Genomic DNA, 13,611 nt, shown 5'->3' on the forward strand with positions numbered 1-13,611 from the left:
CTTTAGCCCGATTAATATTTTTTTAAGATTGGTGCTTATTTTGTTACACGAAAAGGGAATGCATATGACTACATTGTAGGTGTGAAATTATGGCCTCTTATTATTCAGCTAAAATTGGATGCCAATATACCTTGATCCAGAGATTATATTGTAGTACTTTTCAATGTTGGTGATGATGTTTTTAGGTTCACACCCTTGAGGTGTTAAAAATAAAATTAGATAAATAGTTAAATTGGTGGATGGAACATGTATATGTGGAAAAATGACAAAGTTATTATCGACCTTGTTCACATGTTCTTGCATGTTATGCGGAAAGACATCCTAATATTGCTAGTATGTTGATCACATTATAGTGTTCAGATGTATAAGAACACATATGAAACTCCATTCCATCATTTATATGATGAATTGGAGTGGAATCAATAAATTCATCCCCGGGTATACCCAGACCTTTCAAGAAGAAAAACTAGTTGAGGTCGATAAAAATCAACCCGATTGCAAATGAAATGTACACAAGAGAGGGACATTCCCATTATAAATGTGGCATATGCGGTTAAATAGGGCATAACAAAAAAAAAAACTTGTTAGGATGGATAGTTGTTATATTAAAGTTGATGTGTTGTGATTAATCTTCATGATCTTGATGATGATGATGATGAACCCGCTTGTTATTATGCATCTTCTTGATTTGAGATATGTCACACTATACTTAACCTGTTAGAAGAGATATTAAACCTAGATGATATTGTCTCAGAGGATGAGATTACACAAACAAATAGAAGTCATGCTATTAATGAAGTTTGCTCATCCACCTTTTATCGCAAAAGACATAGGTAAGCTTTGATGTATTATTATACTGTGTTAGTTAAGAGTTATTTTCATATGTACTGTTTTTATAATATTGTTTTAGCTAATTATCATGTTGATTATCATGTTATCTTGTATATTATGTATTTTCATACTTATTTTAGATAAGCATGATTTAAAATTGTTAATTAACAAGTAGACATATTATTTAAAATTTCAAATCATGCATTTACAAGTTAAAAAATGCATATTGTTATGTTTTGTTATTGCCATTATCAAATATCTTTATAATTAATAAATAAACACAATAATTAAGAATAACACATTGAATTGAGATTATAATTAATAAATAAAATCGATATTAAAATTAGGTTTAATAATTTATGGTTTTGTTTAAGTTTCGGTATAGTCATTTAAACTTTGTTTTATGTAAAAATCTAATATTAGATTTTTGTTAAAATCATGTTGGGATAACATAACCACTAATCATATTAAAATTTGTGTATAAAACATCCACTATTTTTATTAGTGGTTGTTGTTATTTAAAAGAACCACGATTGACATTATCAGACAAGTGAAAGAAGTGAAAGTAGTGAAAGCGTGTTATTTCCCTAATGTTTTACGTAAAATATTCTCAAATCTTTTACCAATCTATGCTAGTTTTGGTAATAGACCCATCGAAACCAAGGCTATTATGTCCACATTAAACAAATGTAAACGGTGACTACTACCTATCTGCATTGTGAAACTTGTATGGGCATGGTACTGGCAGGCACTTGCAGACAAAGTATCTTGCTCCTCTCTCGCATGAAATGCAATGGGACAAATGTGATTTTAAAAGCGTATGAAAAATTGGAAGTTTTGACCAATTCTGTTAAAATAACTAGTAGAAGGGGCAGCTACGTATAGACTAATTCCGCCCAAGACAAACGCTGCAATCACAGACAGGAATGAGTGGAACAACCGCATTACATCTGCGTGCTTGCCTGCGTTGTGGCTACTGTGTACAAGTGAAAGAATTAACGGCTAAAATCTTCTACACTACCATATTTACTTTCAGTAACAGACCTTTTGCCTGGCTGCTTCCACACATCAATTCAAAGAACAATGCACCCACTGGCATCAAATATTTGTTACAACAACAGCAAGAAAATGGAAGGCCGTTTAGCAATTCTGTGTTCTGTAGTATTTTGGGGGGAGCGATGGGCACCTTTCGTTCATATGGGGGTAAGGATCCATGGTATTGTATTCTGGTAGTTCCATTCGATACTTCCCTTTAATCTGACAAAATGGGAGCTTCACATCATCTCCATCATTGCACCACTTTGGCAAGCGGCTTGAATTGTTTTCAAAAAACCTTAGTGTGTAAGCATCTTTGATCTGCATTGTCAGCAAGAAAATGAATGCATTCAGGGTACTGTTACAGAGAAGAACAGAATAAATTCAATTATTACATTTCTTTATTAAAACAAAAAAAGTTTCTTATGGTTCTCTGTTTTTCTTTTCTTTCGATTTCCAGCGAGGAGAATACTGATGTTAAAAATCAATTTCTTAATAAAAACTAAACAGAAATCTGATAAGTGCTCATGGAAAACTAACCGTAAATTCAGTCACTTGTACAGAGCCAGAAATTGGATCGAACAGTCCTGCTTCCTTGTACATTTCCAGAACAAAAGCAATACACGAAGCTGACTTCCCATCAGCATACAGCCAATCATCCTGTTCAGGAATTGCCAGCAATTCCCCAAAGGATGACCCGCGTTTTTCAACTTCTACCAAGACATCAGGAAGATCAAGGCCCTACATGAAGCACAAAAGTGAAAAAAAAAAAGTGATAGAATCAGAACACAGACCGCGTTTTTCAACTTCTACCAAGACATCAGGAAGATCAAGGCCCTACATGAAGCACAAAAGTGAAAAAAAAAAATGTTGATAGAATCAGAACACAGACCGTTTGGAAAATAATCTACGCATAATTTTCTGGCTTCAAAACAAAATAAAGATACGTGGCTTGGTGTTAAGAAATAACCATATCGTTTGGATATGGCTACAAAGATACAAGATAGGAGTAACAGACTAATCATCTTGACTCCATTAGATATGTGGCTTGGTATTAAGAAATAACCAGAACGTTTGGATATGGCTAAAAAGACACAAGATAGGAGTAACAGACTGACAATTTGTAGCAATGTTTTAAAACCCAACCAGACCTGCTGGGTTGAACCATGAACTACGCGATCCGGGATCCAGGCTGGGCTGAGTTTCAACAAAAATAAGGGGAGAATTAACCTGGTGTGACTAGGTCAAAAATCAAGGTTGAACCGTGACCTAGACAAGGGGAAAAACCATTCAAAACTCATTGATTTTTTTTCTCTTTTTTTTTTTTGAAATAATGTTATGTTTACTTTTTTATAAAATAAAAAAAATTGAGTTGATTCAAGTCAACCCACTTGACCTGTGACCATGACCAGGCATTTGTCCAAGTCGGGATTAAAAACTATGATTTGTACATATCATATTGGATACAAATGCAAATTTCTAATTTCAAACCACTTATTTAAGCTAATCAAATACCATAAAATGCTGGACCGAATTATTAAGATACCTGAGTTCCAAGTCGTTTGTTCAAGGCTTCATTCCACATGTTAGCAGCATATTCAGGTTGCATGTGATTCCAAACTGTCATAACAGAAGCAACCTGCAGGACCACGGAGCTGGCAATGAAGCCTATGAAGACCAAAAACCTCAAGGCAAAGAATACATTCAAACAAAGGAACTGTTTTGTAAAACTTGGAAAGAACTTCTTTAGACTGGTGTCACTGATTAAACTTCTGAAACCAATATTTTAACTTGGTTTTTTATTTTATATCAAACTCACCAGTACCCCTAGCAGATCAAATGCACATCTTATATTAAAGGATGATATAATGGAATCTCAACGAAATTCTCCGAAGTTTTTTGAAGATGCAACATACAGCTCAAACTTGTCGATGGGTAGTTAACCATCGCAGATGTAGCATAAAAATAAACCTAGTGGAAATGGTCATAGTCTGCCAAGAGGGTAGCACCTTGCCTGACTTCCCAAAAGAAAGAACTTCTAGCTTCATTTCATCAAGATAACAAATTCCCATTTTAGTATATGTTTTTCCTTAAGTTTACATCTTAAGTTATGAAGACATCAGCATGCGACATCAGGATATAATGCCAAAGCAACTTTCCTAGACAAACCACGTAGAAACAAGAAAATTAATTAATCACTGTAATTTCTTCCTTATCTAGGGATAGCAACATTATGCAGATCATAGTTAACCTTGGGGGAAAGAGCAAGAGATGGAAAAATCACGTTGTTTAGATTACATAATAAGAAGGTAGAAGAAAAAAAGAAAAAAGAAAACTATAGCAGCAGCACCTAATGTTGGATAGTTTCATACCACATGAGAATCCAATGGTGGTGGATAGTTCCCATCCAGAGTGTCTATCCAGCTAAATATCATGTTATGATATCCATAAGGCTTTCCATTCATGCTCAAAGCATACTCCCAAGCAGCAGTCTCATTGAACTTAGCTCGAACATCAGGGTGCAGAGGAAGCAATGCAATATGTGGATTTGAGTCATCCTTATTCAGCTCGAATTCCCACCATTCATCCCAAGGTAACACAGCAATAATATCTTCTCCCTGCAAAATAAACGGAAATGTTTAGATTAGCAAGGACTATTAACATGGCTATCTTGGTTTTTCCCCTGAGACCAACAAATGTCCAGAAAGAATTAAACATGAAAGTTTTGAGAAATGACATGGACAGTACCACACCTTTTACATAAATTATTTAGCCTGGGCAGTGCCACACTTTACTCAAGTTATTGGAGAAAAAATAGAAGATTCAAAAAACAGAGGAAAAGAATCCTAGCGATGATGTTAAAAGGTTTACAGTCAGTTACAGGTTACATCATTGAAATACTATATTGTAACATAATTTAGCAAGTTCCATTTACCTGTTCATTTTCATGTCCCGATTCACCAACCCATAATTTTCCTTCAGAATCTTTTAAGCAAACAGCAGTATGACCAGCATAAGCTCCACTAACCCACTTCTCTAAAGTCTCAAAACCACCCCACCTTCCACGAATTTTTGATATAGCAAGGAAGTCACCAGAGTGAATATCATCAACGCTGACGTTGGTAACCCAAGGCTGCGGACGCTGTTCAAAGGTAGCCCCCATATGTTTCTTCAGGAATCCAATATTAGAATTCTCTCCCCATCCAGTATTTGTAAATAAGGGAAAGACATCCCATAGTGCTGAAAGGGTTCCGAGCATCCCTGCCTGCATGAGGAAAATTGAGACTCCCTGGTGTTTCACCTGATTTCACAAACATAATAATCACGGTGATAACTCAAATCTTGGAGCCAAAACTAGACAGGCTAGCTAATGTATTAAATCCAGAAATGAAAGGAAGTACAGCTTACATATTCATATTCAGCTTTGCTATCCCACTCTTTAAACTCTAATGTATGTTCTCGAGATAAAAAGTAATAATCCCATGTTACACGATAGGGAGTGGCAAAGACATAAATATCCATACATGTCCAGCTGTGAGCTTTACTAACCTGAACAGCATAAAGACACATTTCAAATCACTACAAGCACAAAAAAAATTGCAATCACTCACGGGTAACAGCACAAATAAACCATCAACACATTGACTAACCAAAGTTAAATTCATTCCTTAAAAATAATAAATCCATATACCAAATCCTACAAATTTCAACAAAGTGAGACAGAGTTCATAATAGAAAAGGTAAAATACAACTCAGGTGCAACTCCTGGCATTTCAAAGCCTGAAGAAACTCATACACGGTTCTAAAATTTCATAAACTCAAATCCCTATATAAATCCTCCAATTTCAACAAGACAACTAAAATCAAGCATACTAATCACCTTAATCCTCAAGAAAATACTATAAAACAATCACTTTAAATCTACATCCGTGCTACAAGAACTCAAATTCAGCAGACATTCAAATCAAGCAAACCATGAAACAAATACTCCTATTTTCGACAAATCCATCAAAAAGCAAACCACAATATCCCCAAATTTACTTCCTCTAACACCCAGATACCAGCCAAAACGAGCTTCGACTCTACACTACAAAAAAAGCATCCAATTCCAACTAGAACCAAACAAAACAACCACACTAAAACCCCAAATTAACTTCCTTCCACACCCCGGTACGCTTCAATTCAATACTGAAATCTAATAAATTCGATAACTTCAACTTCCAACAAAAATAAAAACAAAAACATCAAAAGTTATCAAGTCTTTATGACCATAAAACAAGAATGTCCCGCCACCAAATTAAAAACCAAGAAAACAAATCCTCCAAAACTCAATAAAAACCAACAACTTCAACAAAACCCAAAACAAGAAACCGAAAAAGTTAACATCTTTAATACCTTAAGATGAAGTGTACCACCACCAAATTCACTACCAGTCTTATTATGAAACTCCATCCAAGCCCGGTTCTCGTAAAAGCAAGCACCTTTCCACTCACCGGTGTCGTTTAAAGCAGAGGCAGCACCAACAAATGTTGGCAAAAGGTCCACTGCACCGTTTAAATACTTGAGAATTGGCCATGAGACTTGCCTTGGTAACAAAGGAAGCAAGTCCTGAGGGTGGAAGGGTACTTTTATAGCTAAAGATGATTGTGGGGTGAGAAAGAAGAGAAAGAGGGAGATTGTTAGTCTTGTTTTCAAAGATAAAGATGGCTCCATGAGAGAGTCAAGAATTGAGAGTTTGTCTTTCTTCTATCTCTTATTTGTTTTTGCTTGCAGTTCCTACGGACTGAGGATTGTAGAGGAGAAGAGAAGGTTTGGTGTCTTGTCTTTGATTATTTCTTGTACTATTGTCATTAGCATTTTTGTTTTCTCTAAACAAGGACATGGCCTCACATGATTGGTTTGAATTTTTTCTTTTCTTTTCATGCTTTTTAAATTAATTATTTTTATAGGAAAATGTGTATTTCTTCACATGTTAATTTCTTGACTGACCTAGAAAGGTTTGAAGTTTAGGTAGGAAGCACGGAGGATTGAAATAAATAAATAAATAAATAAGTAAATAAATAAATAAATATATATATATATATATATATATATATATCTATCTTTACTTCAAGACTTTCGTAATTAGTTTCTATAATTGATTTTAATAATGTCAATTTATTCAATAATATAATATAATTATTATAATTTTATTTTTGTTTATTCTTGTAGTTTTCATAACCATGAACATGGGTTATTTTGAATTTTCTTATTTGTCAAGCATGTTTTGGAATTTTAATAGTTGAGTTATTTTTTTATTTCTTAATTATTTTTAAAAATTATTCATATTTTCTAATAAATTAACTTCTTGATTTTTTTAAATAATGGCTGAGTGTGTTTAAGACAATTCAAGCAAGCGGGCATTTAGAATTCTGGTTCTTCCTTGAATATCTTCAAAGTTCAGCTTTTTGCAAGAAAAAAAACTAAGCGTTTTTGTAGATTTTAATGACTAATTATTATAGGTATTTTTTTCATTTCTTAAAATTCTTGACACTTAAATGTTTTTTAGATATATTAATTTTTTTATTTTTAAAATCTTGCAAAAAAAGAAGAAGATAACATTGAGAGTGATAGAATAAGTTTTTGTTTGTGAGTGTGGTAATTTTTATTTTTAAATATATTTATTTTGAATAAACATCAAAATGATATTTTTTAATATTTTTATATTATTTTTAAATACTAACATTACATATATACATATATATATATATAATTTCAAATAAAAAATACTTTTAAAAAATATCATATTTGGTAATATTAAATACACAAATAATTTATAAACCAATAAAATACACCAAGAGCATGGTTTCACAATGCAAACTAAGCATCAAGAAAGCCAATTTGTAGCGTGGAGCAAATATGATATTAAAAAAAAGCTGATAGTGTAATTTGATTAATAATCTATTTGTTATTACCGCGTGGTTGTATTTAAAAAAAAAAATTTTGATATTTTAAATTTTTTTAATGTAAAGATATTAAAATTAAATTTAAAAAATAAAAAATATTTTTTCACATACTATTATAATGTTAGATGCTACCTAAAACATTAACTAGAAAAAATTATTATTATTTTCTTATTGATTTTGTCGTATATATACACAGTATGATAAGATATTAGAATTAAAAAATTATTATTTAATTATTTAATTCAGATTCATTAAAAACTTGAGTAAACTAATCTTATGATAAATTTTAAAATTAGAGACCAGTCATGACTATAAAATATATTAGTATTCATAACATATTTTATCTCAAATATGATGTACTATATGATTTAAAAATAATTTAAAAATATTAATGAATTTTTATTCAATAGTCTATTTATAGCTCAAAACAAAAATTTATATTTTTAAACAAAACTAATATTTTAAATTTATTATGAGTTTATATATTTAGATAAATTCTTATAAAAAAATTTTTGTTGATATTTTAATAAGTTTTACTTAACTTAAAAAGAAAAGATGTTTTTCGTAACTTTGTGATGAAAAATATTTTTATTTAAAAATAATAAATATTTTAAAAATGTTTTTTTATAGGCTCATTGAAAAATATGTAGCCGTAATTGTAGCCGTAGTCGTAATCGTAGCCGTAGTATATGCTTCAAAGTGTGGTGAATATTCTTTGCAGTGTGTTTGCGGAGGGCGCTTTTTCTATCAATCATGATAAAGAGACGTGTGGAGAATCATTGATGACCTTTCTTCTTTTCTTTTTCTGGCTTTTTAACACATTGTGGGTCTTATTTTGTTTCTTGAGGAATGATCAAACTAGTTTTATTTATTTATTTATTTATTTATTGTCTTATAAAATGTTTTATGCGTATATACTCTTATGAGGATATTATGAACAATGAGATGGTAAGTTTTGAATATATTATATAGTTATAAAGTTTTTTAGTTTATCTTAAAAAATTATATCAATTTAAAAATTTAAATTACTAAATAACATTTCTAATTAAAAACAGTCATGACTGGTTATTGTTGTTAATCTAACATGAATGTAATATTGTAATATAAGATATTTTAAAATATTTTTTTATTTAAAAATACATGAAAATATTAAATATTAGTATATTAAAATCATCAAAAAATACTAAAAAATATTAATGTAATACACTTTTAATATTAATATAATACACTTTTAAAAAAATTATTTTCAATACTAAATAGTAACCTAAAAGGGAGGTATTTATGAAAACATTTAAACAAAGAGGATTAAAGAGGGCAAAGTGAAGGATTTCTTTCTTTTGTTTATGTGTTTATTAGGAGTGGATACCGAGGGGGGACAAAATCTGGCATCATGGCCATTAATTTATTGTTGTCTCTAGTGAACGTCATGTGGCCACGTGTGATTTAGTTTTTAATTAAGTTTTTTTTTTTTTTAGGTTTTACTTCTTAGATTAATTTGTTTATTGCCCTTCACTTATTCATTTCTTGGAGAATTAGTTATTCAAACATTGAACAAAACCAGTCTTTTTTTGCTTTTTGGAGAAAGAAAAACGAACAGATCATAGTTAGGAACAAATAATTAATATCCCTCCCTTTCTTGTTTTAGATATAGAAAAATGATTTTTTTATATTTAAAACAAGGAAAAAACATGAATTAGAATTTGAGTTAAAATAAATATATATAATTTTTTTAACTAACCTAGATAATAACTTAGGTTAAGTTACTATCCTTTTTAATTCAGGTTTTACCTTATTTTTTTTATTTATAAAACAAAAAAAAATGGCATAACTCATGATATAAACTAGTATGGAAAAACTCTTAACCCATTAAAAAACCGAGTTATTCATTAACCTAATTAACTTGAATTTTGATCTATTTTTCTGTCGCCACAACAAAAAATAAAAAAATATGGATTGATTTATGGTTTTTTTTTTAAAAAAAAAAAACTAAGCTAACCTAAGTCAAAATTCAATACTTAATTTGTTAATTTTTAAAAAAATTATTTTATCAAAATAATATTATTTTAAAAAAATAAAAATTAACCCTTTCTAATTTCATGACCTTTGCACCGAGTAAATTCCGGTTTAGGCTTCGCAACTATAAAAAAATGCGTTGAATCCATTAATTAAAAAAAAAAAAAAGAGACAACGAGTACGTTGTTGGCACAAAGAGATGTGGTGGATGCTTCGAAGCATGAATAATATTCCCCGAGCTCATTAGGGATACCGGACGATGGCTTCTTTCTACACAACACGCTATATTGTTAAAAAAGAACCATTAATTTAACAAATATATATATATATATATATATATAAAAGGAATTTGTGGGTCACTTTTGTTCCTTCTTCCTTTGAAATTGGCTTACCCTTTTATTAAAATGCATTAGATGTCATCATTTCTTTAGAGTTCGACATAAAAATGGCTATGCGGATAGATTGACACCACATGGAATATAAATTTAGTTTTCTTTTATATTTATTACAATTAAAATAATTTTTTAAATGCATGAAATAAAAGGAGGGACCTCGTTGCAAATAAAAAAAAAAGTAGGAGGGCGATTAACCAAAAACGTTTCGATCCAGGGACCTGTGGGTTATGGGCCCACCACGCTTCCGCTGCGCCACTCTGATTGTTGATCACAGGATGGGAAACAATTTATATAATGGAATTTATAGTCAAGGTTCAGTTCTTCGGCTCTGTCTCTCTTCCCCTTCCCTGCACCAACACCATAAAAAATTACCAGGAAAACAGTTCAAAACTTTGATCAAAACCCACAAAAGATATCAATCAAAGAAGCAGTCTTCAATAAAAAAGGGAATGAGAAGGAGGCCTGGCATTGGTGGGTTACAAACAGCAGCTGCTGCAAGGCTACCTACTGTTTCTTCTGTTGGACTCATTCATTGGTTTCCATTTGGTTATTCATCCGTGTTCAATATAAACAGTTTCTGATGGTTTTTTTTTTTTTACCATTTCTTGAAATGGTATTGAAGGATCCATATATGAGAGCAATTTGGATTTGTTATTTATAAAGAAATAATAATAAAAAAACCATCTTCTCAATGGCACTGGCTATGCTCTTACTTTTCCTTTTCTTTTTCTTTTTTGCATTAAATGGTTAATTTAGTAGGAAGCTAATTTAAATTTTCTGATGTACAGGATTCATACAAGGGTCTATTCTAGAATTTGTTTGAGAAAATATTTAACCTCAGTTATTCATAAAATAATTTGATGACATGTAGGAATCCCGTGTATATGGAGGTTTATTTAATTACATTAATTTTTTTTTTTAAAAAAAAACTAGAAGTGAAGGAGAAGTTCCTCTATCCCAGAGACATTTCTCTATTATCTGGATTAGTGAAATGATAAAATTTTCCTTGATTCAAAAAAACCTTTTAGCCATGTATTAAGGATAAGGTTGTTGTTTTATTGATACAATTGTTTTTTTAAAATTACATATGATTAAATTAGTTATTTTATTTTTTATTATATAATAAATTACTAATTTAATATATAATAAAATAATATAATGCTTATTATCCCGTGGTGTTTTGGTTTTTTGAAATTTTAAAATAATGTATTTACTTTTATATCTTTAAAAATATAATTGACATGACTTTTTCACAAGGTGTTTTTTTGATTATTTAACATTAATTTTTTTTATAAAATTAAAAGTTATTCAAAGGTATTATTGTTAATAATATATATAAAATATTATTAAAAAATACTTGTTGACACTTGTGAATTACCCCTACATCATTTAAATAGTATATGCGAGACTGTCCACTCATCAAACATCATCTTCTATAGTAACATTTTAAAGGTTTTAGCTTTTTCAATAAGATAAAGTATTCTAAGTCTCAAATACTTGTCAGGTTTGGTATTGATCATAGTTTTTTTCTCTCTCTCTCACCACCTTAAATTCTATAATAGCTTTTTTCAAAAATTTAGATTAGCCCCTAAGATTTATTTTTTTTCTTCATATTTTCTTCATGTCCTTTTCCCTATTATGTTTTATTTTTGAATTATCTATAAAATCACAATTATTTTTTAATTCCACCCCTATTATTTTTAATCTTTAAATAATTATCAAATTACAAATATTTTTTAATTTTACCCTTATAATTTTTTAATCTTTCAAATTTAATTTTTATTATTTTGATTGTTATTTTCTTTTGTGATCATTTTCTAATTTTTTTTCATAATCTCATCCTGATTTTCTTATTAAGGTTTTTTATTAATATTTTTTTATAATTTTATTTTTAAAAATTAAGTTGTCAGTTTCAGAGATTAGATCATGTTTTAGAAGGTTCACTCCGAGTTTGCTTATTTTTTTTATAAATTCTTTTTGTTGCTATTTTTTTTGCTTTTATAATTTTTTTTATTAATATTTTTTTATGATTTTATATATTCAAAATTAAATTAGTTAGAATATAAGCTTCTTAATTAAACTTGAATTTAAGATTTCATAGGTTACAAGTTTTAGATATTAGACCAAGTTTGGAAGGTTTGCTTGTTTTTTCTCTCATTTTTTAAGATGATGTTTTCTTATTTTTTATCTTATTTTTCTTTTGTTATTTTTTATGGTCTGTCTTGTATAGAATCAGCCCCAGATTTATTACCAAATTCACTGGTTTCAAATGTTAATGGGGTTTTGCTTTTGTTTTTTTTTTTTAAATTGATAAGTTTCATCGTTCAAACTTTTTTTTTATATACGATTATCCTAATTTATACTCATGATTGCAGAGTTTTCGAGTCCACTTGATTTAAAAAGAATTTTTTAAAATTATTATTTTTTATAATTTTATCAGTTAACATTGAGTTATTTAATAATCTAAATGGGATCATTTCTAATTCTATTTTTTATTAGTTTTTTATTATTGTAATTTTTTTATATTATTTAAATTACTAATTTTACAAATAACTAGTGTCTTAATTTTTTTACCCTAACATTTTGCTTTTAAAAAAGCCTGCCTGCACGCAAGAATTGTAAATTGAAATGGATTCACACAAATGACAAGAGATTAAATGCAGAAAATAAAAGGAGGGACCTCGTGGCAAATAAAAAAAATTAGTAGGAGGGCGATTAAACAAAAAGGTCTAACGAGTGGAGGAAGCAACTCCATATCAGAGCCTGGTTTCGATCCAGGGACCTGTGGGTTATGGGCCCACCACGCTTCCGCTGCGCCACTCTGATTGTTGAATGGAAGTTGCATAAAATTGTATATAACGTAATGTTAAGAAAGTACTTCCCTGCGCACCAACACCATAGAAGAACCGCTAGGAAAACAGTTCAAAACTTTGATCAAAACCCACAGAAGATATCAATCAAGGAAGCAGTCTATAATAAAAAAAGGGAATGAGAAGGAGACCTGGTATTGGTGGGTTACAAACAGCAGCTGTTGCAAGGGTAAATACTGTTTCTTCTGTTGGATTCGTTCATTGGTTTCCATTTGGTTATTTATTACTGTTCAATATAAACAGTTTCTGAGTCTTTGCTTTTCATTTCTTGAAATGGCATTGAAGGATCAATATCGGATACTTGGAGAAAATGTAGCAAGGCTAAAAACTGATCTTATGAAAGAACAGCTTGCAACTTTTCGTTCTCAGCTTTAAGAATTTGCCCGCGAACACAAGGTCAGCTGATAAATTTCTGTTTTATATCAGCGAACTTTACCGTTTGGAGATAAAAAAGTTTGGATTTTTAATACTAAAGTTGTGAATTTTAGAGGTGTTTATTTCTGTTACTTTGGATTTTTAATA

The 13,611-nt window shown here is 30.1% G+C and overlaps 1 protein-coding gene, 1 non-coding gene and 1 pseudogene across 2 annotated transcripts; 1 reads left to right on the forward strand and 2 right to left on the reverse strand.

The window, feature by feature from the left end:
• Positions 1–1,681: 1,681 nt before the first annotated feature.
• LOC105130143 (uncharacterized) lies at positions 1,682–6,733 on the reverse strand. Its single transcript, XM_011032506.1, has 7 exons — positions 6,262–6,733; positions 5,275–5,415; positions 4,802–5,167; positions 4,239–4,484; positions 3,413–3,505; positions 2,407–2,607; positions 1,682–2,187 (listed from the first exon to the last, which is right to left on the reverse strand). Exons 1-7 carry the CDS (start codon positions 6,577–6,579, stop codon positions 1,972–1,974), a joined length of 1,581 nt encoding a protein of 526 aa, XP_011030808.1. The 5' UTR covers positions 6,580–6,733; the 3' UTR covers positions 1,682–1,971.
• Positions 6,734–12,973: 6,240 nt separating this feature from the next.
• On the reverse strand, positions 12,974–13,045 carry TRNAM-CAU (transfer RNA methionine (anticodon CAU)). The gene has a single exon. It is a non-coding gene; the product is annotated as a tRNA-Met (tRNA).
• A 91-nt stretch (positions 13,046–13,136) lies between these two features.
• LOC105130144 (vacuolar protein sorting-associated protein 22 homolog 1-like) overlaps positions 13,137–13,611 on the forward strand; it is a 2,632-nt pseudogene continuing 2,157 nt past the window's right edge.

This window comes from Populus euphratica, unplaced genomic scaffold (assembly GCF_000495115.2).
Source record: "Populus euphratica unplaced genomic scaffold, PopEup_1.0 scaffold95.1, whole genome shotgun sequence".
Lineage (NCBI taxonomy): Eukaryota > Viridiplantae > Streptophyta > Magnoliopsida > Malpighiales > Salicaceae > Populus > Populus euphratica.